We start from the raw sequence: 16879 nt of genomic DNA, 5'->3' as shown, positions 1-16879 counted from the left end.
GTTGTACCTTTCATCGAATTTGTTGAGACGTCGGTCGATGATGATGGTAGCGCGGGGCGTGGTCGCGAGAGAGGTTTCGTGCGGAACCGGAAGTTGTGCGACGATATCGCTTCAACGTGTCATTAGTTAAGCCAGCTACGAGTAGCGGGCTCGGATATTCGCGAGTGAACATACGTACACCCCTGCCGAAGTGAGAGGGTATAAGGCCTGGTTATTAACGGATGAACTTCGAAAGGCGGTCCCGTAAATCCGCCAAAGCCTCCACCGCCGCAGACTCCCTGGTACAAAGCTCTCGCAAATATCTCGAGATATTGATAATGGAGGCGGGAGATGATCCGCAGCATCTTCCATGTTTCAGCACCGACGCGCCACTAAATACCTCCCGCTATAGATATGCGGGGTATTACGGAATGTTCCTCCCCTTCCCATATATAGCTTTCAATTAATCCATAGGTACCTACTTCAATACTAATTTACTGAAATAGAAATCTCATTACATTGATATACTCGGTATTGATATCAACCAATTACATTTTGATATCGCAGTAGTAAATATCTTATAAAATAAAAAATATAGTACATATAAGCAAGAATCTATAATCTTTTTATAAGAATTTCAACTTTTCTTTCTTGATTAAACTATATAAATACCTTCATTCAAATAAGTTTTCTTCGTTGAACGTAATTTATACCTCATTTCAAGATTATAGATTCTTGCTTATATACAAGAATATGAGTCTTGATTTAACATTTTTTTTCTGTGTGCTAAATAAATAATAAATTATTGTAAAGGATTTGTGATATCGAAAGAAGATTGTTTAAAAATATGATATTAATCTCACAATTAACAATGCTATTATCAAAATATATGACAGCGTTTCTTTATGATTTCTTTAAAGAAAGAATTGCGTAGGTGGTCCTCAAAAAGATGGAAGATAACTAAGCTGCGAAATTTTCCTTAATACAATCGTAATATTTATATTTCTCCCGTTATTAATGAAACAGAATCATGATATAAGTTCGAGCAGAGTGAGTTGCTGATACAGCTTTGATATACGCACACTTTTTATCGACGTAATTATTCGCATAAATTCTGGAAGATCAACACATTATTTCACGTAGTGCGTAGTGCAGCCGCGTTTTATTTCTTACGTAAGTGCGCAACTGTGTTTCGCTTTCGCGTTATCGTTTGAAGGCAATCGTTATCGAGCGAGTATCGCTGCACAAGTCTTGCCCACCGATTCTTGAAAATATATCATTGTATTCTTTTTAACATATATAATCACGACGTAGAATCAACGATGTTATTGCACTATACGCAATGTGTTTTCTGGCGCGGGGAAAAATCGTTTCGCCTCATTCGAAGCCGAAGGCAAATTTGTTCTACTTCGTGCACGCAGCTTTGAGGGGGTTTTAGTTTTCGCGTTTGCTTCCACCGGCAAGCGCCGGTAAGCCGCTGTTCTTCTTTTCTCTCTAACCCGACGGCTGTTGGGCCAGACAAAGGCTTAAGCTTGTAGTCACGTCGGCTCCACGCTAACTTTTAGAGTGTGTCTTCAACATACGTGCAATTTTCCATTTAGTTGTCAGGCGCAAACATGCATGGGTAGCTCGGAAAATCTGCGTTTCTTACACGTTCGCGTATCTCTACTTGCGCGAAATCTTCAAATCAAAATTATATATTTTCCAAGTTATCAAAAATTTAACGTTATTAATTATCAATATGTATATAAATGTATATAATTAAATAAAACTGAAAAAAATAGATATATTTTAAAGGATAGTTTAAAAACTAAATGTGTCAAAACTAAATATTTTATAGTAATGTGCGTTATTTAGAAATTTAGTACTTTATATATTGTATATATTAGCAATGACACTCTTAAAATATGCAAATTTTGTATTGATTGCCACAATTAGCTTGTGGCCATAATTTTTATAATAAGATGTTTATATAATTATTCGGTTGTTACTTTATTTTGATATTATGCGAGAAATGTACCATTATCATTTACATCTCATAAGTTTCCAACTGTAGTAAATTACAAATTGCAATCCGACTCCGTAACTACGTAAGAGTACGTGAGATAAAACGAGCAAGGATTCATTGGAATATAAAACGAAGCCTTTCTATTCGGCGAATGGCAGCTGCAAGATTGTTCCTCTGTCGTCCCAACTTTCACACATTCGCAATTACGCCGGTGCGCGAATAATGATAACGTCGACTTGACCTTTCTTACGGCACGATATCGCCCCCGAGAATTTGTGCCGTGCTTACCGTGGAATTTCGCAAGTTCCCGGAAGCTGTGCAGCCTCGTCGAGGCGTCAGGTAGAAGGAGGACTGAAGAGGGAGGGGGTATTAACTAAGAGAGTTACCGTAAAGTGTTGCAGCGTTAAATTGACCGAATTTATGTTAGTTGGCGCCGTTTTGGCCGTAGCCTCGACCAATCGTGTCGTACAATATTCTAAAGTATCATATAGCTTTTCAAAAAGCGTGGAGTAAACAAAGGGTGGTATACTCCGAATTTCCGTATGGATTTGTGTGAAACACATTATATATGTATATATTCAACGAAAAATATCATAATTTTGTGCTCCTTTATTTTGGAGATATTAAATGGATGTATGCAACAACAGATATATGTTATACGAAACACAAAAGCTCACACGCGCGATACGCGATTCTAAATGGTTAGTTGATGTTGGCTATATATCTCGTGCTTATCGCAACAGGATTATACGGTTTTGCCGAATCATGTAATCTGTGAAAATTCTACGTGACTGAACCTATAAATAGTTTCATCTTTCATTCATGTTTTATCTGTCATATAACAGCTATCGAATCCTTTCCACGTCAATAAATGTGTTTGAAGCCAAAAATTTCGAATTCTACTTTGTAACTCGAATATATCTGTGTTTGCACAACAGTTTTGTTATTTATTTAGCGTAACTTTTTATGAGGTCTATAATTATACAGCAAAATTGCTGCAACATTCAACGTATTTAATTATGGTATATCATAATTAAATTGTTTAATTTACAATTTAACACAGTTTTTTGTCTCGTTTATTTACGAATGCTCAAAGCGAGAAACTCTCTCCGCTGAATGAGTAATTTTAACGAGCTTAAACGCGCGCACTTTTTTTCGGTATATGTGCAATAAATCGTTACGAGCATTTGCAACTGATAGAAACTTCAATACTATGACGATGATTTGAAAGCACTCGCGCGGAAATGAGATCGTACTATCCGCGAAATTCTCCGCATCGAGAGATTGAAGATGCCGACAGACATCTCTTCAAGTTTCATCACCTCGTGCATATTTTAGTCGGTTCCGTTTTGCTTTATTTTTATCTTTTTATCGGAACAGCACGCATTCGCTAGTACATCTGTCTTGTTCCCTCTATGTTAAATGTGATATTACCTTCAAACTTTTGACATCAAATATCAGCAAAGCCCTTTATCCTGTTTGATTTATTACCTTTCAAGTTTTTTGACATATTTCTTAGTTTTTAACATATACATTTTATTTTCCTATTCCTAACACAATTGATTTAAGAAAGAAGCATATATATGTTTGTTTATTCTACAATTTGAATATTTATCTTATGGATCTGTATTAAAGATTATTACACACGGATTTAATCATATGTATTATATTATAAATTTTTATTTCATAATTATATATATATGCACCAAATGTGACATAATTTATCAAATGTCCTCTCTCTCTTTTTCCTTTTTCTCTCTTTCGCGCGCGCGCGCGAAGCTTCTAATTAATGTTTCATTAATTACCATTTGTCTTTTTTGAAATATCGCATTACAAGATACGAAAATTATCTCATTCCGTAACTATATCTATAATTACCTCGCCGACATTGAGAACAAGACGTATCGAATTACTAATAAACGTACAAACCCGAAAGTCATGTCGCGTTAATAAAGACTGAATTACTACACTGTTTCACGTTCGCAAAGTAAACTAAAATAATGAAGAACATTAAGTCCTCTCACTTTACCTTTTCAGTTGTGCAAGTAACGTATATACGTATAGCGCATCGCGTAATATTAAGTTTCACTCAAAGTTCATTTAAACGTTAATTTTGTGCATTAAATATTAAACATATATCAGCGAAAAGCAGTAAAAATATTAATGAACACTGAAAGTCTCTTATCATGTAATAACGAACATAATGATATATAATTGATATTAATTTAAGAATCTTTTGGATTAATAGTACCTGTTAAAGATGAAGCACTTCACTTAATAATAATAAAAAAAATGAGATTTCGTGAGTATCGATTATCTCGAAAGAGTTATATCACATCCATTATCATTAATCGGATATTTATCCGTACAATTTTTAGCGTATCGACGAGTCTTTCGAAATGAGAGCGGCGCGTTCGCGATAAGATTTTCCGTTGATTATTCCCGCTCCTCTCGCGCGAATTTATCCGTTCGAGTCGACCGCCGCCATGGAAATATTCAGTTCAATCGTACGGATCTGTAGGTCGATAAATCCGCAGTCGAGAGGGGGACGACCGAGATTGAGTCATTAGTTACGGGGATAAGACTAATGACCCAATCCCTCGAACGCAATAAATCAGTTTCCCAAGCGGGTGAACTTATTCGGCTTACATCGGCCAACTCGCTGTAACCAAGTGTAATGGCGAACATTCGGGCTCGAGGTATACGATCCGAGTAACGTACTGGCGAGCAACGTGTAGTAAATTCGCAGTTATGAGCTGGTTCTGCGAGTACTCCCCCGCCTTGTGATTTACGCAGTGCGCCATACGGCTGACACGGTAAACGCGTTTAATGGCGTTACGTCTCGAGTGTCACTTGGAATGGAGAATTAATATCCCGATCCTCCGTAGATCATCCTTTCAAAATTCCAAAAAGCTTCGTTAATCCGCCTTTCCTAATTTATATTCGGAGACTTACTTAAGCGCTGCATCTCGGATAAATACTTCAGTGTGAGAAACGAAATACCTGATGGAAAGATTGCTTAATTTAAGAGGATGAATCCTACATACGCTATAGTATAATTATGCTATAATTTTTCTGTATATATATGTATAATGCCAATTAAAGTACAGCTCATCCGAATGCACGTCTCGTAGAAAGATTATTTCGCACACGGTCGTGAATTCACGACCGTGATTTTGCATAACCGACATACGTTTTACACATGAAAATAATATTAATTGTGCGAGCAACCTTGACAACTATCTCTTACGAGTTATGCCTCATACTTATTATTGCAAATATAATTATCGATGTAAACGTATCATACGTACAAACTTTTTATACACAGACACATATAAGTACTCGAAATGGCTTAGCTATAACGTCAGTTTATTGATTCTTCATCGTAAATTACTTGATGGCAACAACGCCTTTTGCGCGATTCAGCGATAAGTTCTTGTAAAATATTGACTTGTTACTGTATGGTATATTCACATTGATAATTATAATTGCAATAATAAGTTCGAGGTATAACTCGTAAGAGATAATTGTCAAGGTTGACCGCACTATTAATATTATCTTTATGTAAAACGCACATATATCGGTCATGCGAATAAATCTTTCTACGATGTACATTCGGATGAGCTGTACTTTAATGGTAATATACTGCGATTGCTAGGAACAGTAATGTGTTCTTGAATTGTTGCAAGTTAAAGATCATTTCTCAGCAAAGCACACACACACACACACAATATGTATTTCTATTATCCATACCTATAAGGAATATCCTTACGAAGATTTCTGTAAATTTTATGTATTCATAGGTTTATAATAGTCACTTGTATTTATTTATTGATTTTATTGTTTCTATATTTTATTGTTACATTCATTTATTTGAATTATTTAAAGTCTTAAAAACTCGAATTTTTTAAGCGTAAATTTACATTTATAACGTAACTATCCAAGAATAAATGATGTGTTTAATAGATTTTTTATCTTGATAAACGTAACCTTATTTGCATAGAAATAGAAGAAAAAAATCTATTTTGGTACATATACTTCGGCGATGAAGAAACATTGTATTTTTTATTTTATTTTTAACAAAACTGTCGGCAGACTTTCTAACAAATGCAAATGGTTTCGCGGAATCGATTTGTAGATAATTTATACGTTAATCATGTATAATCTCAGAAAATAATTTATCTTTTAACAACGGTTTAAAATAAAGTTTGTATATCCAATTATGTAAATTACATAATTAAGAAGATGACATTAACGCTTCCGTTGGGGAATATGTACACTTTAGATAAATCGTGGATTATCTGGGTCGAATATCACCAGTATCCTCAATATATATTATCATTTCGTCAGCAATCACCGGCTGAGACAAGTATTAACAGCGCAAACGTGATCTCCCATGCGCTAAGATAATTATTAATCGCGAAGAAACGTGCGAAATCGAATGAACGTGTCAATTGAATTAGGCAGAATTATTTTATGATAAAAATGTCTCACTATTAGATGTCCTCTCCAGTATTACATTTGAGTGAATAACTTCGAATAGAATTTAATTTGCCTACAAAATCGTCGCGTCGGTAGAATTAAGACACCGAAGTTAATTAATTCTTCATGGACGATACATCATGCTGTAATAATCGCAATAAACTGATGCAAACATTTTATTGCGACTGATTATTTAACGTGCAATTGCGCCGAAAATGAAAAATTTTGAAACTACAGGTTTTACATGAATATAATGCTAGAAAAATCGAGATATTTTTCACCTGTCTTTATATTGGTTAAACATTTATAAAACTAAATATTTGTACGGATTGTATAACGTCCTCTGTACCTTTTTCTATTTACTAAACTTTTTTGTCATATTTATTTTTACATTTTTTACATATTTTCCTTCTTACTTTCGCATTCCTCCCCCAATCGGTAGTCTCAAAGTAATGTAATGTGAACGTTAAGGTCAATAACACATTTGCGCTTGTTCGATCATGGAAGCGGCACGTATTTGGTGTCAAGTGTGCGTCTACGTGGCGTTTATCGCCGCCGCCGTTGTTGCGACTGATGTTATTACGACTAGGCGAGGTAAGTCATAAGGAAAAACCAATATCTCATTTTCCTGTCGCTTGAGTGACAATGTTTTAACTATTCTTAGAATATAATATAACGATCTCATCTAAAATTAGCCAGACTTTACATCGGATTTAAAACCGTTGTAATTTACGTCATTGGCGGAGCCAGTTCCACCTGTTTAGAACAATAATGTATTTTTTTACCAAACTTTTTGACATTCTTTTTGTGAAGACGTTAAGACGATCTGCCCGGATCCAATAAGGTATTATGAGGATATAGAGTGCACGCCGGTGCTCAGAAACGAGCAGGCTCGTTGCCCGTCAAGATACAAATGTGACCATCTAAAGGAGAGATCTAGGACCAAGTGTTACATCAACGGTCACGAGTACAAAACCAACCAAGTTCTTAATCGGGAAGACGCAAATATTTGCGAGGACGTATAAGCATTTGCCGTCGCGGATCTTCTAATGATGAAATGTAAGTATGACTCCAATATAAATAAGTTGAAATATTTTTACATAAATTAAGTACATTATATTTTCAGAATTAACAGAATATACATACACATATTCTGAGGGGTATGAAATATATATATACTTATACTTTTACTTAATAAAAATAAGCATTTGATTATTTGATATAAAGAAAGCACATAGCTGTTTTAAGAAAGATATATAAAACTGTATATTATACAAATTATAATACGAAATAAGGAAACCGAAAGAACCAATCAGCGAAAAAAACAATAACAGACTTCTTACATACCTTTGTGAGTCCGCAACTCACAAAGGTATGTAAGAAGTCTGTTATTGTTTTTTTCGCTGATTGGTTCTCTCGGTTTCCTTATTTCGTATTATAATTTGTAATATACAGTTTTATATATCTTTCTTAAAACCAGCTATGTGCTTTCTTTATATCAAATGCTTATTTTTATAAGTAAAAGTATAAGTACATATATATGTATATGTCATACCTATATGTTTTAATATATATGAAAAATTGTATAAGTTATTTATTTAACATGACTTTGCTTATCTCTCTCGATGAAAAAAGAAGCAGCGAAATAAATAATAATCCGGTCGCGAAAAGGAAGAATGATAAGAGAGACGCAAAGAGCGAAGAGAGACAAAAGAGAGAAAGGAAGAGAGGTAAATATTTTTTAAAATGTTTAAAAATTAACTAAACGTTTAAATCACTCTACTACATTGATAGATGTCATATTTATACGTATAAGATGTAACTTCAAGTAATCAAAATGTGAAAATAATATGCTACTACAACTCCATTTGCTGTTATGCATGATTTTACCGAATGGATCTTTCATTTCTCTGATGCGAAGAGCGCGGCAATCATGAATATTTAATATAGTCCAGTATGTGTGCGTGTATATGGGCGCATTTTCTTTCGATATTATGAAAGATTCATGATGGCGTCACATTATTCAAATTACATCACGTTTTCTCACACGCGTCGACAGTTCGGGATTATTCTGTCATGGTAACACATGTGACAGATATGTGAACATATTGCAAGGAATTTGATCACGTTATTAGTGTAAAATTTTCAACGCGATCTCTGTCTTTATTTCCAATGGCTACTTGACGGATTTCTGATAATTTCATGTCACTTATTTTTTTTTACTTCGTATATAGATTTTTTAAATTTCTCATTTATGGACAATTGTTCTATAATGCAAAATCTATAGAAAGTGCATTTTGATATGAAGTATGTGATGTCAAATAAAAATATCAAATGTTTATCGAATCGATTATAAATTATAGATAATATGAAAACGAAATTATTAAATTCTTCAAAACTGTTTTCAATTTTTCCATACAGTGCTGCATTTCACTGGATCAAGTTAGTGTATATCTGTCAAGAAATATCGGCATAGCATGCTGAATGTTAAAACGTTATGTTAAATTTGTCACATATCGATTTCAACGGCAACTCTTGATGTAGAAGAGCATTAGTTACCAGTCTGTATTATATTGTTTCATAATTAACCATTCGTTATGCAATTAGATTTCTAAATCACAATGATAACTTTGGAAATTGAAATATTTCATCTACATGTTTAATAAAAAATAAAATTAATACTTTAGTATGGCTAGAGAATCAATTTCTAATCTTGTTAAATTGTTTGTTATTTCGTTTATATTTTCTTTAATTTTATGAATCGCGATATCTAAAGAAAAAATGAATTAGGTACTTTTCACGACAAATCGATTCAATAATCATATGAATATAGTGTGAGGTAGGTATATAAAATGAGATATTGACACGCGTTTAAACGGTCGAGCGATACTAATTACACAACTGTACTGTGAATCGCGTCAAATAGAAGGTAATTGCGACAAACATTGCATATGGATAACGAGCACTGCGCAAAATCAATTTCTGTAGCACGTTAATATTATGATCCTATAAAATGATAACTAGTTACAAAATATAACTCACTTTATCGCACATCCAATTTGTTAAATACAGAAAAGTGTATTAGAATAATTGACGCGCTATTACTTGTAATATATCATAAAAATATAATACCTAATTCGTTTGACGTTCTTCCTTTTTTCAGAGAAAAATGTGTGTCTATATAATAATCTAACAATGCGACTTGGTGACGGAATGATGAAAAGACAATATGTTTCAGCTTGCAAAGCTGATAATGGATTTGCGAAGTACCACCTGTGCCGACTTGTGAACCGCATACATCGCATTACAGAAATTGCGACACAATTCGCCCATTTTCTTATCAGCCACAAACTCTATTGTAATTACTTTTAAACAACGTGCAAAACCTCGTTATAAATTTTATTTAAATATTTGTAAGAAATAAAACGTTTTTTACATTATAATATTTGTAAGAATTAAAACATTACGTTATAATAAAAACTGATATTTGCAAGGGTAGAAATCACTTATTAATGTCTACCCGATTAATATCATACATGACAAAAAGTTTTTTTTTATCAAAAGAAACCATACAGCAACATTACAAATTCTAACTTTCTTTTCTGTGCTTTCGTGTCATTGAAGATTTGCAAGATTACGCCAAGTGAAATTAGTATATAATTACATGATAAAAAGTATCGAGAATTTTTAACAATTTAACAAAATCCATTCAACAGAAGTTGAAGGCGGTGGTTCAAGGCGAGAGAGATAATTTGTTTCAACACAATAATAGTTACGTAATTCAAATGGGCATGCAACGCACGATGACCGATAAAGCAAATTATTCTCTCCAATTCGCGTTTCCTCTCTTCGCTTGTTCTATTCTTTGTATTTCCTTCTCATATTGCTTACCAGTTTTTTCTTCGTCTCTACGCGGGCTTACGACTCTCTCTCATTTTCGTTCTCCTCCAGCACGCATATTCCTCTCTGTTGCGCCTCCTAGATATTCTCTGATTCTGTTTCTCACGTGCGTTTCAATTCACTATCGCACGCACACACGTACTATTTCCCCTCTTCCAATACCGCATGTTCCTGCGTCTGCGTCATTCATATATTCCCCGTCTTTCTCGTGTCCACTTCCAGACCGTGGTCACCGGTCGAGGTATAAATGACGCAGCGCAGACGCAAGTCGCGCAAGTTTTCACACTGCTCGAACATGACACGTCGTGGCTCTCGTTCTTTCATTCAGATATGCGCCTATCTGGCGTTCATCACCGTCACAATCGCGGCTGATCAAGGTGAGTCGCAAACGATAGAGAAGCGATGCTTACGGTACGGGGAAACGTGCGATAAATTGTTGTAAAAAGAGGTATTCGAATATTGATCTCATTTACAATCTTATAGTAAGGCAATAAGTCATTTATTATTTTTGATCGAATATTCCAACGTAATCTCGTTTTGAGTAACTGCCAAGTAACTGTCAATTAAATGTTTTAAGTAACTGCCAAATTCTTTATAAATGCATTTATAAGACACATTTACTACAATGCCGGAAAACTTTTATGTAACAAACTAAATGCTTTATAATAAATCACGCTTAATATAATAATCATTTCATTAACTAATTTTTTAATTAAAAACATGTTTTTGCCAAGTGCAATAAAATTTTAGAAATAACGATACGACGCACTTTTTAGAGATTTTTAAAAATTGATTTAGTATAATTGTAAAAACTTCGACATTTTGACTTCGTGAATAATTCTATGTCTAACTCAAAATTCCGTTAGACGAATAACGACGCAACTCTAACCACTCAGAACGATTCTCTTATCCTAGTATATAAACATCCATTTTTTTATCGCGGTCAATAATATATCGCATTAAATGTTTTTAAATTCTTTGTTTTTGTAAAGAGGAATGCGATGAAACAAAATGCCCGGGTCCATTGGCGTATTACAAGGCTCTCAATTGTACTCCGGTGTATGAGAAAGAGGGCGATTGTTGCGCGACCGAATACAACTGTGATAATCTAAAAAATAGATCCACTTCCAAGTGTTATGTCAATGGTAAAGAGTACGCGGTCGGAGAGAAACTCAAAGATGAAGATGCGAATCCTTGTGACATTGGTTGCACCTGCTCCCTAGGATATGATGACATGTAAGTAAAGACTTTCACATCAATTTTTTGATTGTCGTCTCCTTTAAATATTTTAATTATTAAATTCCATTTATTAAAACTACGTAATTACTTTCAATATAGCGCCTCGTTTAATTGTGCAGTAGTTGATTGTTTCCACGGACCAGTGAAACCAGGTTGCTATAGAAAGAATTCCCCGGACCAATGTTGTCCTGGAGAGGAAGTGTGTCGTAAGCATAATCTAATTAAGAGTTGTAAATTTTCTCCATATATATTCGCGATAAATTAACAACATGATAACACTGATTTTTATGCATCTAAATATTATATTAAATTCACGTAGTTATATTCCAATTATGTTTTTTCTCGATAGAATCATTATAATTAAAAAGATAAATTTTTAATAATTTTACATTTTCGTGATATATCCTTGTTAGCTAATATATTTATCGAACTTTGTTAACCCCAGAAAGCCACAATAAAATTGCTTTAGAATAATTAACCTTTAGAGGACGGAAAGCCTATTTTTAGACATCAAATTGTTTATGCGCTAAAATATCATATATATATATATATATATATATATATATATATATATATATAAGGGTTTTTTGGGTTACACTGAGTTTCCGTAGTTCCGAAAATCTAAAGGAAACAAGTAAAATTCAAGCGATTACTCTTATTTTCTGAAGCAAATTCTTCAGGATAACGACAACGTTTAAAAAGATATTCGTCAAAGACTAAAATGTGTCGTGAGTGCGATATGCCTCTGTGTGTTATATCTTGCTTCGAAATATATCATATACAAAACAACATTATTAAATATACGCATAAACATCGTAAATCAAAATTTTTCTCTCACAAAGTCCTTATGAATTTGTTTGCATTTTTTAGCTCTAAATTTCAAAATATATTTTTATAATGAAATTTTACAAAAAGTATTTCCATGTTTTTCATTCTAAATATAAAATTCGTTCTAAATATAAACAATAATTTTTTTTAAATTTACAATCATATGAATGTGTTATGCAATTTTTCGTAATATAACACATAACATGAAACTTATAAATAAAAATCATAAAAAATCATGAAAAAACCTGCCCGTCTAAAGGTTAAATTTCATATTCAACAATAGCAATCCAGTTGCCGACAAAAAAAGACATTTCTATCCTAAAATATATGTACAACATTTAAATAAAGTTATTTACGTCTTGTAGCTGAAAATCCCGAAGACAGAGCTATCTGTAATGTAAACGGAAAGGAATATAGAGATGGAGAATACTTCGAAGTTGAGAGTGAGCCGGATTTAAACTGTATATGCCAGCCGGGCTATGAAGGTAAAGATAATCCTAGGTACTTTTGTTATTTAAAATTTTTCAGTGCTAGATACTTTGGTACAACATGTATATAAAATACATGTTAATGAGTGATTTCAATGTTATTGTTAACATTTATATTTTTATATGCGGTGTACGAAATTCTTATGACGAATATGACAAATATAAACGAATTGTCAGTTTTCAATGAAACAGATGTATTATGGAAACTTACATTGATGCAATATATTGATGAATAAATTATTTACTGGCTTATTTGCTGGTCGACAAATAAGCCAGTAAGTTAAATAATTCAACACTTGTATATCATAAATATACATACCTATATATATTGTATTTGTCATAACAATAATTAAGACTAAATTCGTATTTGTCTATATTTCAGTAATGTGTGAACAGTAACAATTCTGTGATATAAATTTTTAATCTAAAACTATATAATTTATGCTTATACATCTATAAAAAATTATACGGTTTTAGGGAAAAACGTCGAACCTTTCTGCATGAAGCCTAAACATCCATATTGCAGTCCCGATTTCCGTCAGGCAAGCGACATTGTTAATAACTGCGCTCCGGTTTATTATGTCAATCAATCGCCGCAGACTAGTTGCAGTGTATCTTCGAGATGTCGTAAGTTTGCGAGTTGCAATTTTGCGTGACAAGCAAATATATGTCAATTTTATTTAAGCGATAACGATTATCGGATTTTTTTTAGAAAACTCCAACGACACTGTTATTCACAATGAGAAGTCTGGCGACAAAAATCTCGATGGTACGTTTCATATTTAACAATATAGAATAGAAATATAATAGTTTTTGAACAATCCGAGATAATTGATACTCTTAAGAATTTGACCTGGTCTTTTATTAATTTTACTAATTATCGACTTATAAACAAAAAATGTAAATATATATTTTCTACAATAAGCTAATTCGCTTATTGAATTGAAACATAAATGATGCATCGACACGCATTTGAACATTCAAGCGATGCTAATTATGACTGTGCTTCGAATAGCATAAAATGAAAGTTAATTGCGAGAAATGTTGCATACGAAAAGCAGCGCGCAAATCAATTTCTGTTGCAATCCTATAAAATGATAATTAATTTGGTCATCGTTATCCCCGGCATAGGAAATTATGTTATAGGCGTGTCAGTTAACACGTCACATCAATAGCGCGTTTGATGTTCGTTCGTTAAAAACCATTTTATATTTTATCTATTTCTCTATTTTTTAAATTCTCTTTTGATATATTTCGGTTTTGAAAATTTTTAGTTAGATTTAAGCAATAATAAAATACTCGAAGAGGTATATAATATATCTTAGAGTTAATTTTATCATGTAAAGATGTTTCATTGAGACTTATTCTTTTTAGATAAGGACGTTTGTCATTTTGGCAATTTGACGATGCACTCCGGCGATGAGTTGAATCAAGCTACAGATTATAGTTCTGTGTGCGTTAAATGCGTTTGCGAGGTACCTCCTGTACCCACTTGTCAGCGTTTACCGGATGAGGAATGCGATGTCACAAAGCATCCGCCTTTCCAACATTACACATTTCAAAATCTGTGATAATGTGATTTTACTTTTCGTTGTACGCCACAGGATTATAGTAAATTAGTACGTAAATGTTAAAACTTCTAATACATATGTATGTTAATTATATAATATTTCATAATATTCTAATGTATGCATTTCTGCTTTCGATTGACAATAGAAGCACATTTTTATATATTACACGTTGAAAAAAAAATGGATTACAAATCTTCTACACATTTCATGTAAATTATATATGATTATAGATAATATTAAGGATTTAAAACAAAACGTAGAATGGTAAATATTTTTAAAATGATTTTTATTATTAATAACTAAATGATAAATAAATGAATAAAGTTTTTAATTTATTACTTAATTCTGCTTAATTCTGCAACGTTATGTTCATCAGAATTATTCAACCGGTGATTTTCAAGATCATACTATTACGATTATCGCAAATATGCTTCCGCTTACGGTGCGCACTGGCGCTGTAATAATCTACGATATTGGGCAAACCAATTTCTGTTCTGGACATTGTCTGCTTAGTAATGCGCATAAGCTGGCAACAGAGTCATTTACACACGTTTCGCCAAACGTTACCTATTTCTCATTCAAACTCCTAAGTGATTTTACCGTTGACACTTCGCAAATTATCGCCGGCATTACAGACTCACTTGCGCGTCTCGCGTTAACTCGCGATTTATCGCAATTTGCGGTTGAGAAGTCCGCGCTTTGCAACTCACGAATACGAAGAAACGAATTAATTTCAACGTTCGCTAAATTCATGGCCTTTAGTCCCTTTCACGAGCCAATGGAAAACCAATTGCGAGCATATGTGAACTATATTACTAATTATAAGTACTAATTTGACTTGCCAGCTTGTAATAAATTATAGATTGTGATCGCAAAACAAAAGCAAGATAAATAAAGTAAAAAAGCTCTAGAATACTCTCTCTCTCTCTCTCTCTCTTTTTCTAGATAAATAAAATAAATAAAGTAAAGTAAATATTTCCACCTAATAAGAATTATATTGTTACGTGATTCGATATAAATTTAAATATAAATTTAAAATACTAGTAACATTTAATTGTAATAAATTATAGATTGACATTAGAGAAATATATGCTCGAATTAATATATGCTACGAATTATTAATATACAGAATTTGCCATAATGATACCGTGCTCATAGAGAAAGTATAATTTTGTTCCGCGACGAAACATTTTTTGGTTTTTATTTCACTTTAAACAATATAAATACTATAAGTTAAAATTATTAATAAACACGAATGGAGATAGGCTATAAAAGATTAGAATAATGATTGACGTGTTATAAAAATTCAGTTAATGACTATTAATGTGCTTTTTATTAAATAAATTAATCAAGATACGTTATGAGACTGTAAAATATTTCCAATCCTTCTTTCATTCATGCTTGTGATATATGATATATATTAAAAAATATCAAATAAGTCTCTGAGTATTTCACATAAAAATGATCTTTGAGTATTGCGTTAGATTATACAATATTTAACTCTGGAACATAGAAAAGTTAAAAGCAGACCTCCTCAGATTATCTAAAAATGTATTTGGACATGTAAAAGAGGAGTATAAATAAAGTATCACGCCTAATTAACTAATTAATTATTTTTGCACTTTTTCCCTATTCTGTATAGAATTTATTTATTGTTGTACATTATACATTCAATTCAATAAACATCTTGTTTGAATCTCCGTTGTCCATGAGATATGAATGAAGCATGGCATTAAAGGCTATGGAAGAAGCATTAACATTAAATAGAAACATTATATTAAAAAAAAAGTTAATTTACAGCCTTTTGTTATTTCTAGTTCTTTTAATTTATTTTTTGTTACTTATTGAAATACCATCTTGAAAAATTCAATCAATTATAATACATACTTTATATTAAAATTAACGTATTGTATTCTCTTTTATTGCATTCTTATCTAATAGCATCTTTGGATAATATCTATTATCTGTGCATTAGAATGTTTGGCGAAAAGTACAAGATAATATCTTTATTAAATTTCAAGACAAATTTATATTTTCATAAAAATCACTCTATTATTATTTCTCACTTTCTGCCAAGTTTATTCTATTTCTTCATTCAGATTCATGAATTTGCCTATAAATTACAAGCAATTTATGCACCTCGTAATTAGTATATTCCGTATAATGAGACAGTGTGTCGATAAATGATGTATTTATTAAGCTCTACGGTTAATAACATTGCGTATATGTTGTGGAAAATTATACGCAGTCCAGAGTTAAATATTACAACTAATTTATTTTAGCCCGTCCATCTGAAAACGCAATGGATCTAGGAGATTTTATATTTATTTGTAACTATGTTTTTAACTTTATACATATATCTCTACGTTTTATATATATTTGAT

At 32.4% G+C, this 16879-nt stretch overlaps 4 protein-coding genes across 11 annotated transcripts in view; 3 read left to right on the top strand and 1 right to left on the bottom strand.

Moving 5' to 3' along the window:
* LOC143900686 (uncharacterized) overlaps window positions 1-16879 on the bottom strand; it is a 211514-nt gene that overhangs the window by 121160 nt on the left and 73475 nt on the right. The window lies entirely within an intron of this gene.
* The window catches only part of LOC143900657 (uncharacterized), a 180714-nt gene that overhangs the window by 112233 nt on the left and 51602 nt on the right, over window positions 1-16879 (top strand). The gene's annotated exons all lie outside the window — the stretch shown is intronic.
* LOC143900808 (uncharacterized) lies at window positions 3651-10352 on the top strand. 4 transcript variants are annotated; one of them, XR_013257881.1, is made up of 4 exons: window positions 3651-7063; window positions 7283-7528; window positions 8105-8199; window positions 9633-10352. XR_013257881.1 is itself a non-coding variant. In XM_077412561.1 (3 exons), exons 1-2 carry the CDS (start codon window positions 6970-6972, stop codon window positions 7492-7494), a joined length of 306 nt encoding a protein of 101 aa, XP_077268687.1. In that variant the 5' UTR covers window positions 3651-6969; the 3' UTR covers window positions 7495-7528; window positions 9708-10352. The 4 variants fall into 4 exon arrangements, 3 of the variants coding, with proteins under 3 accessions (XP_077268687.1, XP_077268670.1, XP_077268678.1); XM_077412561.1 differs by lacking the exon at window positions 8105-8199 and having other exon boundaries at window positions 9708-10352; XM_077412544.1 differs by lacking the exon at window positions 8105-8199.
* LOC143900789 (uncharacterized) lies at window positions 10585-14850 on the top strand. The gene is made up of 7 exons (XM_077412503.1): window positions 10585-10746; window positions 11362-11605; window positions 11708-11814; window positions 12802-12921; window positions 13402-13551; window positions 13637-13693; window positions 14299-14850. The coding sequence occupies exons 1-7, from the start codon at window positions 10617-10619 to the stop codon at window positions 14493-14495; spliced, it is 1005 nt and encodes a 334-aa protein (XP_077268629.1). The 5' UTR covers window positions 10585-10616; the 3' UTR covers window positions 14496-14850.

The sequence above is a fragment of the Temnothorax americanus genome, unplaced genomic scaffold (genome assembly GCF_048541705.1).
Source record: "Temnothorax americanus isolate GAGA-0224 unplaced genomic scaffold, ASM4854170v1 Scaffold10, whole genome shotgun sequence".
NCBI classification, from domain to species: Eukaryota; Metazoa; Arthropoda; class Insecta; order Hymenoptera; family Formicidae; genus Temnothorax; species Temnothorax americanus.
This window is presented reverse-complemented; position numbering and strand designations above follow the sequence as displayed.

Coding starts and splice junctions, on each gene's coding strand:
- LOC143900789 (XM_077412503.1), top strand. CDS start 10,617: ATGACGCAGCGCAGACGCAAGTCGCGCAAGTTTTCACACTGCTCGAAC. Junction 11,606..11,707: donor TCCCTAGGATATGATGACAT/GTAAGTAAAGAC, acceptor CTTTCAATATAG/CGCCTCGTTTAATTGTGCAG. Junction 11,815..12,801: donor TCCTGGAGAGGAAGTGTGTC/GTAAGCATAATC, acceptor TACGTCTTGTAG/CTGAAAATCCCGAAGACAGA.
- LOC143900808 (XM_077412561.1), top strand. CDS start 6,970: ATGGAAGCGGCACGTATTTGGTGTCAAGTGTGCGTCTACGTGGCGTTT. Junction 7,064..7,282: donor TGTTATTACGACTAGGCGAG/GTAAGTCATAAG, acceptor CTTTTTGTGAAG/ACGTTAAGACGATCTGCCCG.